The sequence below is a fragment of the Poecilia latipinna genome, unplaced genomic scaffold (assembly GCF_001443285.1).
Source record: "Poecilia latipinna isolate Pla-1442-1.1 unplaced genomic scaffold, P_latipinna-1.0 Scaffold41, whole genome shotgun sequence".
NCBI classification, from domain to species: Eukaryota; Metazoa; Chordata; class Actinopteri; order Cyprinodontiformes; family Poeciliidae; genus Poecilia; species Poecilia latipinna.
In genome coordinates, this window is record NW_015112657.1 from 354,169 (window position 1) to 375,451 (window position 21,283).

The 21,283-nt window shown below is 35.5% G+C and overlaps 1 protein-coding gene across 1 annotated transcript; it reads left to right on the top strand.

The window, feature by feature from the left end:
• Window positions 1-4,339: 4,339 nt before the first annotated feature.
• soat2 (sterol O-acyltransferase 2) lies at window positions 4,340-20,747 on the top strand. Its single transcript, XM_015047595.1, has 16 exons — window positions 4,340-4,543; window positions 6,053-6,139; window positions 6,386-6,441; window positions 6,647-6,786; window positions 6,903-6,956; window positions 7,399-7,506; window positions 9,619-9,901; window positions 10,059-10,134; window positions 11,117-11,201; window positions 11,587-11,632; window positions 11,872-12,004; window positions 12,386-12,483; window positions 14,449-14,547; window positions 14,695-14,830; window positions 16,602-16,747; window positions 18,543-20,747. The coding sequence occupies exons 2-16, from the start codon at window positions 6,061-6,063 to the stop codon at window positions 18,597-18,599; spliced, it is 1,596 nt and encodes a 531-aa protein (XP_014903081.1). The 5' UTR covers window positions 4,340-4,543; window positions 6,053-6,060; the 3' UTR covers window positions 18,600-20,747.
• Window positions 20,748-21,283: the final 536 nt, after the last annotated feature.

Here is a 21,283-nt window from a genome sequence, read left to right on the forward strand (position 1 = left end):
TTTTTAAAAAAAATTTTTTTAAATTTTTTTCTTTTTTAAAAATTTTTTGTGGGGGGTTTTGGAAAAAAAAAAAAAAAAAAAAAAAAAAAAAAAGATAATGTAGCTAAACCTCTTATCCAGAGAAGGTTGAGCTCTTGACCAAGCACTTTCATTTATGTTTACCTCATTCTTTGAAACAACACTGTGACAGATTGACATCCATTAACAAAAAGATATTAGTCCCTTCATAATGGATAAAAACAGTTAAGGTGTGTTTTACTTTTATCCTCAAAGCCTGTGTCTAGTTTCAGTATGCAACTGGTGCCGCTTGGATTACTTAGACATCAAGGCTGATAAAACAACACCTGCAGTTGTGTTTGACACAGATTCTTCATATTTGATCTTTTTACGGATAAATGTATTTTTACAACACAGTATGTAACACCACATAGCAGTGCCCTGTAAAAATATTTATAACCTTTAAACGTCTTCACATTTTATCACTTTACAACTTTAATGTATTTCAGTTTGATTTTGTTTGATAGAGAGACAAATTTGTATGGGAAGCAGACAATATACATATACATATACATATATATATATATATATATATATATATATATATATATTGCAAATTAAAATCTAAAAAGTGTGGCAGTACCCAGTACAAATGGTTGTGTACAGCAGTCATCTACTTAGTAAATAATCCCCCTTGTGTTATTTAATCTTAGTTAAGCAAAAGTTCATTAGAGAACATTAGTGAACAAACAGCATCATGCAGACCAAGGAACAAACCATGAAGCTCAGGGAGAATATTTTAGTGGTTCACAGCCAAATTAGATTTTAAAGTTAAGTTCAAAGTATCGAATGTCTCAAGGTCAGCGGATAAATACAGAAACATTCCACACATTTCAAATTATTATTACTAAATGATTTTGATTTGTAGTTGTGACTAAATGTGAACAAGATCAAGGCTATAGATACTTTCTACAAGGCACTGCAGAGACTTTTATATTTTAAATATTGAAAACTTATTTTCCATTGCATCATCTCTTTCTTTCTTTTTAGAAAATGTAAAACTAGTAACAGATGTTTAAATGTTTTTGTTTTTTCAACTGGTTTACTTGTTTTTTTTTAATATCTGCATTTTCTCATGTAGTGTCAGAGGAACCTTAGACCCAAAAAAAGAAGAGATAAAAGAAATGTTATCAGATATTCTGTGGTTGATTTTTGTTGCCATCACACGTCATAATTTCGATTCACATCATTTGCTGCTGCAAAAATGGACACGCAGAAGTTAAAAACAACATACAGAAACATTGTTTTAAAGGACTCATTGTGTAGTTGTTGCATACTTACATGTATATTATCCCCATCAAACTGCTTGCAAATGATTGTTAAACTTTGAAATATAATTTCATCAGAGCATGGCAAAGTAAAATTAAAATGTAGCAACTATTTTTATACTCAAGGAGTTGGTTAAAGATATAGATTATTTATTATTTGCTCTATTTTAAATGTGATTTATTAGCTTCCTGATTCTTCTTCCTTTATGCTGGTTGTTGAATGTGAAACATTTGTATTTTGTTGTGTAGATGTATTTTTCCATGCCTTTCATTTAGTGTAACCATAAGAAGACTTTGTATTTTCACCAGTTATTGAATGCATGTGTGGAAGTGTAATTGTGATATGTTTTTATTAAGGTGATGACTAATCTTGCTTAACCACCTCAGGCGGAAACCAAAGGAGTTATCTTGTAGGGGATCTTTTAAAGGGAATCTAACCTGCAGCCTATTTAAGCTGAGTTGAACATATGACAGAGGGGTTACTGTAGGTTATCAGAAGATGACAGAGTCCTGTTTTAGTCACTCGCTGACAGATACATCTCATCTCGGCGACGTTTCTGACCTTTGAGAATGCAGATAAGTTTTGAGAGCTGTGGTGAGTAGGTGCAGTTAGAGATATCTGAGCAGATAAAGCAATGGACCCAAGGTCTCAAAATGCACAAATAGACAAGATCTACAAACTGGCCGTCACGTCATACTTTCTCTGTCGACATCCTGATCAGACAGTCAGGATCAGAGAGTCCAGGTGACCGCCCAGGAACTGTACTATTGTGTTCTCTAATTGAAACATCTTCTGAACTTTAGTTTGCTGTGATCTCCTAACTATAAAAACACCAATAACCCCAAGCAAATATATGGTTTCTTGCAAAAGCAACCACACCAATTAAGCGCAACAGTTTCTCTGACAATGCAAGGTCAAATTTAATGTATTTTTTTGATACATCAGTATGAAATATTTTTAAAATTATTTCTGTGGATAAAACTGCTCTTTTGACAAGAAGAAAATAGCTGCAAAAGTCTTAACATTAAAGTTACTGACAAACCATGTGGGAGACACAGCAAACATGTGGAAACTGTGTCACAGTAGCTAACCATGAGTACAGCCCACCCTGTGTGAAACAAGGTGGCGGCAGCATCATACAGTGGAAATACTCATCTGCACAGAGAAGATGGTCAGAAGTGATAGGAGCATTGAATTAGGAAGGTTAATTAATTTATTTTATTTATCTATCTCTTTCTCTGAACTTTCTTTATTACATTTTATCTGTTATGTAGCATTTGTTCAGTTCAGGTTTTTCCAAGGTCATGAACTTAAAGTCGAGTTTGTTTGAAAAACCAACAGAAACCGTGTGCTGAATCTGAACTGTTAACCTACCTTCAGACTGTGAAAACAGATCTTCTGACATGCATCACAGATTCCTATTAGGCCGCCTGTGTTCACCTTCCAGCCAATCTGAAACAAATCTGGTAAGATAAACCTTGTGTGATACTGTATCCTGAATGTGAACAATAAGAAATGCGGGAATTAAAAAAAAAGTGCAGGGGAGAAAATGTTTGTATAGTTGTGTGTTGCTTTGTTTGTTTATGGCTTAGTGCATGGAGTACTTTCTTCTGTAGCTGCAAAGAATCATCTTTGTTATGGAAAGTCATTTCAATAAATATGATTCTGTGGACCTAAACTCGTTCTCTCCTTGAATTATTTTAGGTACATAAAATAAAAATATATATATATATATACTGCTCAAAAAAATAAAGGGAACATTTCAATTTAATTTTGTGTGTGGCTCCAAATCCAGGCCTCCATTGGTTAATAAATTTGATTTCCTTTGATGATTTTTGTGTGATTTTGTTGTCAGCACATTCAACTTTGTACAGAACAAAGTATTCAATGAGAATATTTCATTCATTCAGATCTAGGATGTGTTATTTGAGTGTTCCCTTTATTTTTTTGAGCAGTGTATATTTTTGCTTAAGAAATTGCTTTAAGGGATGATCTTGTAGAAGACAAAAAAAAATCACCACAATTCATATCTCACTTACGAATGCCAACATTACAGGTCAAAGTTCAGGATAGGATGTGTCACACGGCTAGAGGTCACTGGAACCAACTGAAGAGTGTAGAGCAAATGGAGCACATCAGGTAGTTCTGCCAAGATAAAAAAAAATTCAAATTCATCTCTGAAGCACAGTTTTGAGAAAAAGACACATAGCAGATTTTTATCAGTAAATTTTAGACTTTACTCAACAATGCAACTTCCCTTTGCTATCTAGTTGACCTTCTCTACATCCCCAATGAATTCTGTGCTATTGAAATAGAGCAACATGCTATCTTAGCTACTTTAGTAAAATTGAGACATTAAAACTGGGATTTGAGTTTACTGACTAAAATTATACAACATAATTTCTATTAAGTTCTTCCAGAAAATGTATTTTATGTTTTAGCAACTTTTGAAAATAATAATGAAATATAAAGTTTTACCACTTGCTAGACAAATCTAGTGGTAAAAAAGATGGCTGGCAATAAAACCACCTTTAAAAACTTTAAAAACAAAGTTTTCTTTGTTAATGAACTGAAAGGATACTGAACAATGTTACATGAAAAAGTGGAAAAAACCCAGAATAGCAACAGCATATTTCCTTGGTTTAATAATATCACTTAAATTTAAATTAAAGTAGATTAGCATTTTCCCAGGATAGATTGAAAAGTTGCAGTGAAATAACAGCATAAAACTGATGAAAACCAATAACTCTATAACTCTACAGTAACTCTGCACATTGAACTGATGCTAAGTGATAAAACTTGTGCTCTTCTGTTTTATGTGTAATATAATGTTTTTTTTTTTTATATGAGGACAGGCTGCAAATTAATTTCCCACTTTGCACAATCAAATTATCATTATCCACTGAATACAGTAATTTTATTTTTAAAATAACAGTTTAATTTTTACATGATGGCTTAGAATAAACTTAAATGTTCTGCATGACTCCAAGCATCCAACAGAGGAGCAGCAGCCGGGTTGGGCAGCAGAGGACCTGGCCTTTGCATGGCTGAGATCCAAAAGGCCAAAGTTCATCAAATCAGGAGCAAAGCAAATAGATAAGGAATCACAACAGCCGGTAGAGACATATTTAGTCATTTGCCAGGAATATTGTCTCAGTGAGAACCATCGTTTGGAGCAGGGCGAGTCGTTCATCTTGGTGGCTGCTGGTTGAGAACGGTGAGTAAGAAACTCCACACTCCACGGTGTGACATCTGTCAGAGGATTTACTTTTGCAGCTGAGCTGTATTAGTTATAACCTAGTTTGTAGAAGAAGTCTCACTCGGTTTAACGTCAACATCACATCTGCAAACTGTAGGCTGTATAACTAAACAATTTTAAAGTAAGACAGTCATGCCTAGATTTACAACAGCTTTTTATACTTCTGGGATAAATAGAACAGCTTTAAAATATCTATTTTCATAAATTATAGATCCATCAGCTATTAAAGCCAAATGATAATTTGATGTTTTTGTTTCATATAATCACCAATTTAGTTTATTAAGCAATGTTTAATTCAATGAAACTGAGGTGTTCATGCACAATTTTAAAGGTTACAGCCAAGCTATATGAGGACATTATGTGTCATTGGTCCTCCTGTTTATGATCTACTATATTTATGTTTTATAATATTGCACATACACTGCATGGCCTTAACCTCAAACCTTTTCCTTGGTATTTAATAAACAATTTTAGCAAACTGTCATTCGGAGAAACTTGTCATAGGAAACAGATACAAAGAACAGAAGCATAACCACGATTTTCTACAGGAGAGATTATAAATGATGAAAACACACACACGCAGGCTGTGAGACTTACTCAAATACATGCTACACAGTATATAACCCTCAATTAGATATGGCAGAATATAGCTGAAGGGTTCAAAGGTTTCTCTGTTTCCAGCACTGCGGAATCAATCCAACAGCGTTGCCAATAGTTACAGTTTAATTTCTAAAATCATCTTTTCTGCATACATGCAAACATCAAAACTACCCAAAAATAGCACACAGGTTTTTCAAAACATACGATAAGATCAGTTAATGATATTTGATTCAAATGTCTATCATACATTGGCTCAAACCAACTGTCATCTCATGATAAGTGATTCAGGGGAAATAGTTTTGAGACAACCTTCACAAAAAGAGATCACATGATCCAAAATTAAACTCAGTCATTACATAAAGCAACTGCTTTTCTCTGTGACTTCTGCTCAACCACCACATTATCTGCAGCATAATCTGAGCAAGTATTATCTGCTAAATTGGCATTTCTCATGAGGAGTGATCAAACAGCACGGATTAGTAAATGAGGTCACTAAATGTCATTTACCTCAAATCTGTCTCTCTCTCTCCAGTGGGTCATATCTACAGAATGTTAACCTTCTGTAGTGACAGCCAGCTTTATCATTTGTTTACATTTCTTGGCTTGACCTATAGATAATCGGTCTTGAGGTAACTATCGTTTAAAACTCCCAGAGTTCTAACTCTGAGAGAAATACCCCAGAAAAAATAGAAAATATAATGATAAATCATGGTTTCCAAATGGGTTACGATATCCAGATGTTGCACAACTTTGCAGTAATGTTACAGGACTGTAAATTATGCAATTTATTCAGGTAGTGTCAGTTCATTATGACCGGAGACCCAGTTTTGTTCTTTGCTGCTGGCCATAATATTGTTTCCTTTTCAGTTTTTAACATGACTTCTTCGGAAGCGTCCAATGGAATGTGGCATCGGAAAACCAAGGCTCGTCAGCAAGAGTCCAAGTCCGATCAAGGTATGCACAAACTTTGACTCATGGGAAGTTATTTGATATTTTGAGTCTCTACTAGGAAATATGAGTTTTGTATAGACTGTTTTCAATAGCTTTTCACTGCCAGGTGAATGTTTTCCCAAATTTCCAATTGCTGCAGAACAATATGTAACCTTCACCAGTCTCTCTTCCAGTTTTGTGAACAAGATGTGCTGTGTATTGTAGGGAAAAAGTAAACAATGTGAGCAGCATCTATTCCTCTCTTTGCAGCCAAGAGTCATGAAAATGAGCTGAAAGACCTGGTTGAGTGGGAACAATACATGAAGGTAACCATATAACCAATGTTGCTCATTTAAAACCAAAGATAATAGTGTTTCTAGACAATAGTATGATTTCATTCAGGTGGCTTACAAAGCAGAAGTCATGGAAATGGTGACATCAGTCATCTGAGTGGGAGACATGTTCATGACATTGTGTTTAACTGTGGTCCTTAAGCTTGAAAAAGTAAAGCCCTTTCTTTTCTGTACGTAGAAAGTAAAAGGGAAAGTTTTAGAGCAGGTCCAGGATCATCTCAGAGATATTCTTGACAAAGCTCTGACTGAGTCTATCGAGCCTCCTGCCCACCTTAAATCTGCACTGAATGGGAAAACATCAAAGAAAGAGTCATCCAGGTGAGACCGATATACATGCTGCACTCGTACATGTTGATCTGGAATACAAATGCTCTGATTACTAAATAGTTGGAGGAACATGCACTTGGTCAAGTGGTGTCTGTGGTTTTTCTTAGATCTCAAAGGATGGATGATGGCAAAGTGTTTCTGGAGCGAGCATCTCTGTTGGAGTGAGTAACAGCAGAACAAAAACAGATCTGTGTCGCAATCAGTTTAACATTTAGGGCTAAAAATATGATCCTGTTGATTGTTTTCTCTGTAAAAAGTGAGAACCCAGTGTAGTACTCTTGCAATTCGAAGCTTAATCCCAAGTTGCCTTATTACCAAGTGTCCGACCAATCCATGTGGTGGTATATGATTGTGTATAAATGATTGATCACACCCTATTTAATAAAAATAAAACTCTTTATGTAGTGCCAATTCACAGCAAATTTCATCTTGAGGAACTTTTTCTAAAAAAAAAAAAAAAAAGTAAAATTCAATCACACATACATTCCAATTAATCCAAGACAAAAAGTGTGATTGAGTTATTGTATAGTTTAATACAATTTGTGTAGATGTGTCAGATTTAATTATTGTTTTTTTTTTTCTGTGTTTTCTTCTTTTCCTCAGTGATCTGTTTGAGATCAGCCACATTAGGACCATCTACCACATGTTTATTGCTGTTCTCCTCATCTTCTGTTTGAGCACGTTGGCTGTTGACTACATTGACCAGGGCAGGTCTGTGATAAAATTAAATGTACTAGGAAGTGATGAGTTAATAGAGAAAATCACAGTTTATTCCATTATGCTTCTGCAAGAGTGTGGAGGTTTAACTGAAGCATAAAACATCTTTCTATATCTTCCCACATTAGAGTGAGAAAAAACCCAGTTCTCAAGACTATACTGCTTAATATACTGTTTTAATTTCCACCAAACCATTTAGTGAACCATATTTGTTGTACTGTGTAAAGTTTTTAATCCTTCCCTATTTTTTTAAGAGAGACTTATTATGCAAAATTCACATTTTGTATGATTTTACTTCCATTTGGAATTCTACTGCTTCTAAAAACATCCCAAGTGGTTGAAAAAACATCCAACCAGTTTTCTGGCAATGATTTAATGTTTTTTGGTGCCTGGAAGTGATCCGATTCAAAAACTTGTAACCTCTGAAATCAGCAGGAACTTAGCAACCCCAGCAAAGTCAATCCTGTTACCTAGCAACCCAAGTTGAGCTCCAGCACATTTGAGCAGCTGGTTTTACTAATAAATGTGCTGTACAGATGTTTTGTTGTCGACTTACCATTTAGAAACCATTTGATGCATCCTTGTTGGTTGTGCCTGAGGCTCTTCTTCTGATTTTCAAAGATGTACGGTTGTATAATCGCACATCTGTTTGCAGCCATTTTCACTTGCGAATGCACTGTGGCCAGCACAAGCTTATTTGTATTCAAAGTGACTAGAAGACCTAAAACAGCTCATTCTGAAAGGAGTTCAAAACAAACAGCACTGGGCAAACTAAAATCTCACTGTTTAAGGAGGATGTAATGGACATATTCTGTATAGCACATAATGAAACCTGTTCAAAGAAGCATGATAGGCCACCTTTGAACTTTTGGCTTGTTTCGCACGGCTCAATGTGATTCCTAGACCCCTTTCAGTTGCAGATCCATAGGAAAATGATACAGTATGATTAGGTTGCAGCTACTGGTATGACACAACACAGTCCATTGGTTGGGGGGCAATAAAATCTGCCTGCAAGAAGTAGGAGACACAGTATGAAACCTGAGCGAGTCGAGGAAGTGTCCAACTGACGGTGGAAACGCTCTGGACCATAAAATAACTTTCTAATAACTTCTCATGGAGGGTGGACTCGTGTCAAGTTAGCCTTGTTCGTAGGTCATGTGTAGATCATACCATTTTTATTAAAAAAGTAACAGGAATAAATACACCTACCACCACAGGTTTGCATTATGCTACAAAACACACATGATGCTGCATGCATCTGTGAGTGCACTCCTGGTGAGATTGAAATAGTTTTTACAGCTTCCATTCTATGGATTCCTGTTCTTTGGGATAGCGATCCCAAACTACACCACTAAAATTGCTCCCTTGGCATAACAGAGCCACCACATCTCTTCATCGTAGGAGGAAAACATTCAGGTTTTTCTTTTATTTATCACACGTCTGTGCTTTTGCCTGGATGGAGATGTTTATGGTCATGGCCCTGTCTCAAGCTCTATAACCCTGAAACAATTCTGGTGGAACTCATTTATGCCCTGAAGTCTTTTAAAAACTTCTCTCTCCACGCTTTCTTCTGTTTTCCCTCATTGTGTCTCTCCCTGCTTCCCTCACCGCTCTCGCTGCTCGTCTGGCAGAGGAAGATAGCATAATCAATCCTTCTGGGTTCTCCTCCCGTTGCTTTGGGCTAGTCACTAATGATTTTGTTTGTTGTTTGCAGTTTTATATCTTTTGTTTTTCATCTGAGAACAAGCTAAAAATGATCTCACCCAATTATCAGATAATTTTACCCTCAGTTAACATGGATTTTCATGTGGATAAACAGACAAATTGGAAAAAAACAATTACATTGTTCTTGTGCTGAACTGAACAAAACATCTGAGATGGTAAAATAAGGGGATATTTTAAGTAGTTTATTTTTATCATGATTATGTAAATGAGAGAAATAGAATCTGTCATTAGTGCTTCTCGTCATTTATTATAAAAACCTTAATCATAAATCAATTATGCCTGATAGAGTCTGGGGTTTTTACACATATATGAAAAAGTTGGAGCCTTCTTGCTTGCATCTTATCCCCTAATGTTTACACTTGATTTATTTTCCAATTTCAGGTTGGTTTTGGAGTTTGACCTGCTGTTCTACGCCTTTGGGAAACTGGGGACGGTCACCTGGGCTTGGCTTGCCATGTTTGTTTACACCCTCTTTGTTCCTTACTTCATCCTGGAGTTTTGGGGCTCTTTATACCACACATTCCCCTCCAAGTTAGGGCTCACTCTGGGTGCAGGGTTGATTTTTACAACCATACAGACCTGCGTGCTTGGACTGTTCCCAATCTACATGGTTGTGCATCACCAGCTGCCTCCAGCATCTCGATTTATTGTGATTCTGGAGCAGGTAAGTGTGTAGCTGTGTGAAGGTTTCTAAGAATGCATTGCTAGAGAGGGCTGTGTATTTATCTGACACAGATGTTCCCAGCTATCGCTGCTGTCTTGCAGAAAACTGAAACACTCAGTGCAGGAACTTCGATTATGACGTTATTAAATTTCCTCAGATTCGATTCTTGATGAAGACCTACTCGTTCATTAGAGAAACTGCCCCTGTTATCCTGAAGAATGCACCAAAGGAAGGTAATGTACCATTTCGTTTCGATATCAGTTGTATTTACTCCGCAGGCGTTTCCATTATTCACAGTGCCACCCCAAGACACGGGAGAAAAATGGCTGAAACTAAGCAGCAGGTTACTGGGAATATAGCTCACACCAACATTGAATCTTACAATGAAAACAGCAGCACACATATAAATAATGTGGGTCCTGATGATGGTCCATGAGGTGCTCATAAAGAGAGTCAATTTAAGTAAAAAAAAAATTGCATTTGTGGGCCATAAATTTAATACTGTTGTAAAAAGGTTTCAAACTCTAGAAATAAATATGACCCAAAAATAAAGGTGGATAAAAGAAGCTCCCATAAAAAAAAAATTACTAAATGTTTTCTTTGAAGAAAAAAATAAATTTAAAGTCACTTCTACTTTTTAAATCAATACAAAGGCTGACCACAATTTATTTGTGCTACATATATTCAGTTCCTATATGATTTTGTAGTTTTAAATTGTGATACTAACTCATGTTAAGGAAGACAATTTCATTTTATTGATGTAAGGAAATATGCTTATATATTAAAACATAAACAATAACAATACAGCTCAACATCCTCCCAGTAAAGTCATGATTTGTTTGTTTTAATAAAAAAAATCTAAAAGAATAGTGAGAAGAAGCGAACGCAATTGATTTGCAGTGCTTGCTGTTAATAAAGTTAAAAGCTTTCAACTTCTGTTTTAAAATAGTTTTAAACAACAGATCCTTTTTGTTTCAGTGGAAATAACAGAGAATAGATAATAGACATTGCGTCTGCAGTTTTGTATTATGGCTTAATGTTTTTTTTTTTTGTTTTTTTTTTGTCTACCGTTCAGTTTTAAAGACAGGAAAGTATTAAAGTGTATGACTGTGGTTTTCAGTTTAAAAAAAATAAAAAATAAATAAATAACTGACATCATAAAAGGGGTATTTTGTCCATCACAGCAATATTAACTGAACTGTCATTTTCTTCCAGGAGAAAATCCCAGGTTTCCAACATTTTCCAGCTACTTGTACTTCCTTTTCTGTCCAACACTCATCTACAGGGAATTTTATCCTCGGTAAGGCACCTCATCTGGTTTGAATTAGACTAACAGCAATGCAAGTTTCATTTGAAAAGCACATTTAATTTAACACACACTAAATAAGCTGAAACTAAAGATGAGAAGTATTTTGAGGTTGAAAGCCTTCTGAAAAACAAAACTAAACCACAGAGACTCTTTAGCACAGCCATAAACACAAAGGATCTCGTCTACCCCACGGCCTGCTATATATTAAAGAAATGTTCATTGTTTTTTGACTGATCAGTGCATGAAAGGGGCTCACAGAGAATTTCACTAATTTCCTGTAACATCTATTTGAGCTCCAGTGCTAACACTAGATTGACTATGTTGTATTGTAGAGAACAATATTAGACTTTTTTTGCATTCTGTGTTTTTTCCACAGAAATAGACAAATACGTTGGAAATATGTTGCTGTTACTCTTGGCAAGGTAACATTACCGGCTTTTACATTTAATGAGTGTGTGATAAAAACGTAAAACATTATGAGGAAGGCCTTATGATAGGTTAATATATTGAAAAACATATTTGTGTATATTGTGATAGCTGACCTACGTCCTTTCATTTTATAAATGTAACCTCTTATTCTGACAAAGCCTTGGTTTTATTATCCTATCGCTTTCACATTATTTATGTCTCACTGTGTTCATGTTTTAACTCCTAATCATAGATTTTTGGATGCCTATTTTATGGGTATTTCATCCTGGTGCGACTTTGTATACCTGTCTTCAGACCGGCTGAGACCAATCAGCCTTTTAGCAAAAGAACAATGGTTCTGGCTGTATTTCACTCCATATTACCAGGTATTTTACACAGTAAAATATCTACACAGACACATTTGAAAATACTATGCTGATTTGCCATACAGGCAAAACAATTGATCTCTGAATTTTCTTGTAACATCTGTTCTTGCTTCTAACATCTTTTACCTCCAGTGGGTTTGTACTGATAAATATATTACATCCCACTAAGTGCAGTCTCTAGTGTGTTTGATTCAGTGATAAGATTAAAGATGCTATTATAAAAACAGACACAGGTAATTAAAGGTTGGCTCGTTTACCACTCCCGTAAAGTGAAGAGCTTTTAGAGTGCTAATATTAAAAGATAAGTCTTAAGTTTCAATTCCTCAAAGATTCTGGGAGCAGTGCCCATTTCATCATCTCCTTTTCTTCGATGTGTTTCAGGAATAATGCTCCTCCTGCTGTGTTTCTTTGCCTTTTTGCACTGCTGGCTCAACCTCTTCGGGGAGCTGCTGCGTTTTGCTGACAGGATGTTCTACAAGGTGTGTGATACTTGATTTCCTGTCACACCAACTCTCTCCTGGGAAAGCATTACTGGCAAATCTGTTTCCTTTTCCAAGTGGGGAAAAACAGATTGATGACAAATAAAATTGGAGCAGCAGGGTGGAAAATCCCCCAAACATTTCACAGACTTGTTTTATTGATAGGTGTTGCTTTTTCTGGAAAAAGCAACATTTTTGCACATTCTGCTTCAATAATTTTGCCTTATCCTCATTAGTCCTTCTCAACATTTTAACAGCTTTTCTAACACTGGTAAATATGGTTGAGGAAGTACTTGAGGTTGATGCAAGACAAGAACTTTATGGAAAAGTTGGTGCTTTACGTCACAGATCTTTAATGGCAAACCTTTATGCCTCTATTCTGCATGTAGACAAGTAAAATCATCCTATGAACAACTATAAATCAGAAACATTGATTAACCTCAAAAATTCAGCCACCAAAACATTCATTTAAAGCCAGCATTGACTGTTTTTAAATATAAAAAAGGGTGGTCAAGACTCCTGAAAAAACCTTTAAAGAGTTTCTTGTATCAGTAAAATACATTATTTTCCTAATACTCATTATTTTAATAGTTATTTTCCTTTCTCGAGAATTATGTTTTCAAAGGAAGTAAGTTTGCGAGTAAACCCACTTTTGCTTTAGATAACAAATATGCTAAACATATCTACTGACTGCAAGTAAACAAAACCTGACCTTTATTGTGAGTGCAATAAGTACAGTGCAATTGTTGATACCTAATTAAATTAGTAGAATAACAATTCCTTTAAGACAAACATGTGCTTATTCACACCCAGACACTAATAAAAATATAAATTAGTTTCCATAAATAATTAACACATTAAACCTCAAATTACATCCATTTAATTTGCTTTTAAACATCCAGTTCAATGTATGCTATAATCTTTCATATTTGTCTTCTTTAACCGGAAACAGGTTAACAGCAGGAGGCGCTCTGCAGCATTTAATAACAGGGTGAGACAGTAAATCAGCCATTTTATTCAGGCATGTTGGTTAAGGGACAACTACAAGTTGCAGGACCTTGGTCCCCAAGGACTGGAGTTTGACACCCTTGATCTATTATGCACTATGTGTAGTTCATCTTGTTGCTCGTGTTTATATGTTAGGTGGCTTCCCCGTGGTTGTGCCATCTTTCTACTTTTCTCTTGTGATTTGACATTTTAGAACCAAGTTACAGTGTTTTCTAAAAGTATTCAAACCCTTACAGCTTCAGTTCAGCAGCCTCATAAACATTCATCCAAGTTCCTTTCTCTTCTTATGTACTCATAAATTTTTACAAAAACTGATACACTTTTCAGTTCTTGAGCCAACATTATCCTTAAAAGGGAATTGTTTGTTTTCTGAGGTGAAAAATGCCTTTTTAAAGCAGTCAAATCAACATGATCCTATTATATAGTTTTCCTTTACCTTTTTTTGTTTATTTGACCTGCTTGTTAGTACAAGAAATTACTTTCATTCTGCACGTTTCTGATGTGAGGTTATTTTATTAGTTGAGACAACATGACTTTGGAGACAAGCTGAGCTGTAAAAGGCACTCACTTAACCATTTGGCTTTTGTTTAAATGGAAATTAAATTATGCAAAGGAAAGAAAAAAAAAAACAACCTAACCCGTTAAAAATTGCTCCCTCTGGCAATTGAGTTTATTGCACAGAAATCAAAACAATATTTCAGCTCCAAGCATGACCTTCAAAGTATTGAGCCGGTGGAGCTGTAAAGCCATCATTGATTTGAAATGCTCCTATGTGTTCATAAAGATCAAAGTGTTTCGCCTCTCTGAGTGAAAAACCTGAAAACAATCTGAAATCCTTTATATTCTTGCTGGTGATTAATTGCAGGGCTTTCAGGTGTTATTCAGACTTCAAAAAGAACAAAACAAAAAAGTATTTTAATTTGATCCAGTGACTGAAAATTGGTTTCTGTTTTCCAGGACTGGTGGAACTCTACGTCCTTTGCAAACTATTATCGCACCTGGAACGTAGTGGTTCACGACTGGCTGTACTACTACGGATACAGAGACTTCCTCTGGGTAAGCAGATTGTCAGTGTTGAGGATTACAACTGATGCTCCAAAAGTAGCATACCCTAAGATGAAAAGCTTTTTGGTGTCTGATCCAGCCTGATGCTTGACCTCTGACCCAAACACTCTCTCTGACATGCTCTCTCGCACTCTGCAGCTGTCCAACAGGAGATTCAGAACAGCAGCCATGCTGTCCGTGTTCATCGTATCTGCAGTTGTCCACGAATATGCTTTGGCCATGGGTTTTGGCTTCTTCTACCCTGTCATGTTCTGTCTCTTTGCAGTTTTTGGAGGTGAGGAAATTTACTTAGTCACACACATAACATGCAGAGATTAGGCTTAGGAAACAATCAGTATCATTATGCATCTTAAGACCAAAGTATCATTGAATACTCATTGAATAAATAATCTTCACTTATTACTCAAAACACTTTGTTTTTAAAGTCTTCCTTTGAACAGTGTTCAGTATTGTAGCTCACAGGAATTATGCAAAACAAAAGCCGGAAAGAAAGGAACCACATGGAATCCGAAGAGGCAGCCAAAAGTTTCCAGGGGCTGACAGTGTTACATACAAAAGACTTTGAGCATCAAAACATAGGCCGTAGTGAGATCTCCAGCTCAAATGTGAGTTTCTAAGGCACAGATTTAATTTCCAGTTTGCCAAGTGAACTTGGTGACCTAACAGCCCATCCCCCTTCCCAGGGATTTAAAAGAACGTTGTGTCTTTTAAATCTCTTTAGATTAACAACAAAATACTTGTCACAAAAATTCAAATATAAACCACAAATGTTCTGCCAGCATTTAGATATTTTTGCTCCAGTTCTGACCAGCTTTGTTACTCTGATCCACTCAGGCAATCATCAGCACTCCTTTTTTCTACAAACAGTTGTGTCACCAGACCACGGTGCAGTGGTTCTTTCTTACCAGCAATGAATGGAAGCAGCTAAAAGTCTCACTTTTCTAAACTGTGGGTTTTTGTTTTACTCATGAGAGTTTTCCCAGTACTACAGTATTGATGTCCAAGCATTATTTCGAAGATGTATAACTTATTACGCAACTCAAGTTATACAAAATCTGCAACAAATAGTTTTCCTAAAACAGAAATCATCAGGCAGGCTTTGAGTGGCTCATCTGATGACGGGATTTTCGATCAAAGAAGGCTGAAGTAAAGCTTAACCAGTGACTGGGTTAAAACAGACGTGGCAGGCTAGGCTGATTTCTTTCTTTTTGCACTCTGCTACAGCCAGCTCTCACGTACAACATGTGACCAGATGAACGTAAATGCCAAGCTATTTTTATATGCAACTATCATGAAAGGAATCAAACAAAGAAACAGAAACCACTAGATATTTAAGCAGCCAGATGTAAACAGATGTTTCTTTAACAATTTTTCTAAGAAGCCCTCGGTGTAAGGGCAAAAATTACAGAGTGAGCTTTAAATAGTTTATAAGCTACGTAAATATTAGCTCCATACTGTTTCATCTGTTATCACAGCGTAATTAAATAACTGGTTGCCTTGGTAACACTACACACTGTTTCAGTGCAGAGTGAGTCAGTTTCCCAGGTTGTATTTCTTGCCACTTTAATAGAGAGATTTCTATTTTTTCTTTTTTTTAATTTATTTCTTTATTAAAAACCAAAAATTGAAATTGTAATAATTCATGAAATATTGTACTGAGAAATTGAACATCTAAAATGATGTTAATAAATAAATAAACTAATTATGTTACTAAATAAAATAAAATAAGCCAAAATATTCTTTAAAACAAACAGCATCATATAAAGTAAGTATAAGCTACACACTTCAGTCAGTACCTTTAGAAAATATTTGATTAACTATTAAAATGCATTTCATTAAATCACATTTATGCATTAAAAGTGGTTTTTATAGGTCTTATGTAATAATTTCATCCCATATGTCATGCTTTAATTTGTTGACATAAATTCTCTTTCACCTTTTTTCACCTTTCACCTATTTGTCTGTCAGGCACAACTCAAACAAAGCATTACTGATTAACTGCATTTATTATCAATAACCATCTTTATGTTGTCCTTTTCTTTTAGTGGCTTTCAACTTTACCATGACCGATAAGCGACAGAGCCCCGTGTTCAACGTCATCATGTGGGCGTGTCTCTTCCTGGGTCAGGGTGTCCAGGTGTGTCTGTACTGCCAGGAGTGGTACGCCCAGATACACTGCCCACCAGCAGGGGTATGTACTCTAGCTAAAGGTGCTTTCACTGCTCCACAAATGTTTTTACACTCCTTTACAGTATGAGTAGCTGCTACATAAGAGATCGCTTGGTATTTTAATATAACATCAGAAATCCTTCGTTTTTCATTTGATATTGATATATGCAAAAAAGGATTACCATGTGACTTGAGTTTATACGTTTTACATCAAATTAATGAAGAAGTTTCCTCAATAAAGAGATCATTAGACAAAACTTTGACCCCTGTTTTAGATCGATAAAAAGTAGGCCAGCTGGTCAATAAACTCACTGGCATTAATGCTGGATCAAAGGGATTGTAAAAAAAAAATAAAAACATGACTACCACATGAGCATATTATACAGTCCTATGGATGTATAAAATAACACAATATATTCCACTGCATTGCTTTTGTTGTAAAATCTCACCAAATTTAGAAAAAATACAGAATTTAAATGCATTCAGAAATATTTAAAAAAAAATCTTCTGCATCATTTAATTGGCAGTCTTACAGCAATCAGTTTGTATGACCTGATTTTGTCAAGAACATAGTACTTAATGTTCTCATTTCACAAGGTTGCTGCATAGAGAGAGAGAGAGAGAGAGAGAGAGAGAGAGAGAGAGAGAGAGAGAGACTGAAATGATCAAGTAATAATCCTGCTTTTGTATCCATCTCACCACATCTGTGTTGATTCTGTCATACCTCAATATCTTCAGTAATGGCCCGTTTTTAATTTTCTCTTGGAGGCCACAGAATTTTTATCTACAATCTCGTGTTTTTTTATAAAACAAAACAATAATGGTCTTTAGCAAGTTTCCCAGGGCCTTTGGAAAATAAAAAGGCCCACAGCATCACTGATCCACCATGATACTTAATAGTAGACATGAAGTGCATTTCTACATATTAAGCTTTTTATATATTAGACCAAGAATCTCCAACCCGACTCTTTCGCTCTGTCACAATAGCTCAAAAGTAGAAATGTATCAAACTATCTACACACATAAGGAATAAATAAGTATAATAAACTACTGAGAAAGGACTGAAGAAAAGTAAAATTGAAACAAGTCAAAATAAGGAACTAAAGAACACAGTAATTATGAAAGTACAATGAAAAAAAGTAAAAAAAAAAACCTGACAATGAGTTATTGTTCAACATGATGTATTTTTTCCCCCATTGAATAAATGTGCTCAGATTGAATGTTTGATTACTTTTCCAGGATTTTTTTGTGTGACAGTTTTCTTCTGCAACATAACATAAATTTATTTTAAGGCCTTTTTTTATACATTTTAATATCGACATGACAGCATGGAAGCAGCAGTCAGATTCACAGTCAACAAACTTCAAATTGGATACAATTCACACATCTGTGCCGACTATAAGAGTGACAAACTGAGGGAAGCAAACCATTTCATCATCCCAGCTTTTGTTCTTATTCCCTGTTTGTTCGAACATAAAAGAAAGATAGTGTTGGTGTAGACGTGCAGAGAATCCTTAAACATCATCTAGAGCAAAACATTTTCAGTGTGCACACAAATCAATGGAAGAATGGCAGATGTGGGAACAATTCATGAGGATTTAACCATTAGAAAGCCAAGCCGTTATGCCGGGTGTTACGTATTACTTGGAGGATTGGCACGACAGATGTGTTAACGTGAACTTAAAACTCTGAAGTTCACCACAAATGTCTTTGTCTAAAAATTAATTACATGCTTGTTATATGGTTATAACAAATAATTAACATAAACATTTAAACATGTGATTTTTTAAATATTTTCTTTCATTTTTCACAAACAGGATAGTTTGTGGGAGCTGCTGATGCCTCGATCCTGGTCCTGCAGCTACCAGACGTGAAGCCATATTTCTCCCTAATCTGGATTCAACATGAATGAAGCTGGAAACATTTATAATGGACTGAGAAGACGGAAAAGCAAGCAAGGAAGAAGAAAACTTGAAACATGTGCAAATTAAATTTTGCACAGACAGCCTTTAAAACAATTTGTTACTTAGAAATTTTCAGATGTTCTTTTCAATGAACCGTTTTCTTTGATCGCAAAGATACAGAACAACATTACACCAGAAAACTGGTGACCACTTATCATTAAAAGTATGTGTTGCTGTTTTGAAGTGGACCATGTAATTATATTACTTCATGTAATGTTAGACTGGAGACATAAACAATAATTTACAAAAGGGTATAAGTACTGTATTTTCGGATAGTACTAGCTGTCTACAGTTATATGTTGTATGCCTTTAAACTTTAATTTTTGAAATTTACATGTCTTGAGCCTTGTAGGACAGTTTCCCTTTTAATGGCTTATTGTTTTTATATTAAAAACATTATTGTTTCTTTGCTCGACTTTCTGTTTCGGTTCTATACAAAGTCATTTCAGCTTTGAAGCATCTTTAAACTGGCTTTGAACCCGATGGCGCCTCTGGCCAGCAGAGCGCATTACAACTTTAGTTCTGACATGTTTGACATTTCCCTGGCAGGGATTGGTTGATGGAGCGGCTGTGTAAACCAGCCAACCAACCACGTTCTGCGGTGTCCTGTCAGCATGCCACAAAGCCTCTGTTTGCCTGCCTGCAGCATCATGCAGGAAGGAGAGGATTAACTTTGGTACAGTGTTTGCATTAGTGATGTAATGCTCTGTAAACTGATGGGGCACAATAAAAGAGCTCAGCGAGGTAGACGCTGGGCAGCTTTTAGGGAAGTGTGCAATTCAGAAGATTCATGTTTATAATTATTAACAAAAGTGTGTGATCACTCTGGCAGTTTGACATTTCTTTAAATCTCCAAGGAGATTTTATCTGACTCTCTAAAAAGGTTGTTGCACATTTGGTTTCTGTCATGGATGCCTTTTGTCAGACAATGAATCACTGGCACTAGAAAGGTCACGAAAAGAAATCTGAATCTAAACAAATCCTGCAGCAGGCTCTGAGTTCATTTTCTTGGGAACGTTTGACCACATGGGGGCAGAGCAAAGGAGTCGTATGAAAGAACTTAACATGTTCAGAGTTATTTATTAAGTCTGTTTCATAGGGACTGACACAATAACATAGACAAACCAAACAGACATGTTTGTATCATGTTTCCTATAGTATTTGCAGCACTTGTCACTTATATTGACAAAATATCTTTGAAACTTTAACTCTCTCTTTCTATCATATGTATATTTACTAAATCTAAAATAACTGAGCTGTGCAGCAATACTTGTATCCTGTATTCTAATTTTGATGTATTTTTCTTTAAATTAAACACATTCATCTACAGGTGCATCTCAGAAAATTATTAGAAAATCTTTAAAAAGTTTTACCGTTTCATTCCAAAAGTAAAAGTGATATTACTCATAGATTGAGACATTTCAAGTGTTCAGAATACTAAAAGTATGTCCATGAACTGTACAGAATACTCGCTCATCACAGCAGTAGTTTTATCTGTCTGTAGCTCTGCTAAAGTGTTCAGGAAGCCCCTGATGCTTTAGAAGGGGAATGTAAGTGTTACTTTGCATTGTTGGCTTTGGTGTTTCATCTACCTGCAAACCTCCATAGGTTCTTTATGGGATTCTGGATAATCAAGGACAGCAAAAGCTTGGTCATTAAACCAGGGGTTGGTGTTTTGGGAGTGAGAGCAGTTGTCCAGTCTAATGGAGAATTACTTTTCCAAAGAGCTTGTCAGCTCAAGAAAGCATAAAATGCTCTAAAAAAAGACTTTGGAGTCCCCGAATATTCCTTTTGGGATGGTAACTTCATCAGGAGTGGTTTAACTCCAAGTATGTGACACTGTTAATCCATGTCCTGGATAAAATTGTATGTAATTGCAGTCTTACAATCCTTTAAAAAGTGTGATTATCTATGTTGCTTGTGACCTTTTAGTTAAGCATGTTTTTCTTCCACTCAACTTTCAATGTGTTGGATATCTCAATCTGTAAAAAGCTTGCTTCTTCATAAATGTTCTTTCTTGGCTTACCTTCCTAATGGAGGGTGACAGTGACTGTTGGCAAGACAACTGTCCTGTCAGAAGATTTAGCATTACATTTCTGTATTATTTTTTATTTTTTTAAATATTAAAATTTCCTCAGAAATTGAATTGGCTTCTGAAGAGCTCTAAGACATAATCAACAAAATAAACAAATATAATGAAGATGTGTTACTCTGTAACGACACTATGAAATACAGTATGTATGTTTCAGTCTGTAACTGAATTTCTGAAACTAATCAACTTTTTTTGATATCCTAATTTACTGGTGAACACCGATATATAAAGAAAAAAATGGCTAAAAGTGGGATGAAGGAAAAGTACAAATTTGTAGACTGTAAAATACTAACATTATTGGGGTTAAGTTACTTATTTTTCCAAGTAGTAACAATGATTAAAAATACTAGAATGCTTTTCTTCACTATTAAAATCCAGTAATCCAGAGTTAGACCATACAGTTTTCGTTTTGTTTTTCTTTAAGACAAAGTTGCTTTACAAACTTGGATCTTGAGTTGAGCCTGATTTGGTTTTTATAATACGGAAATTACAGCAACCACAA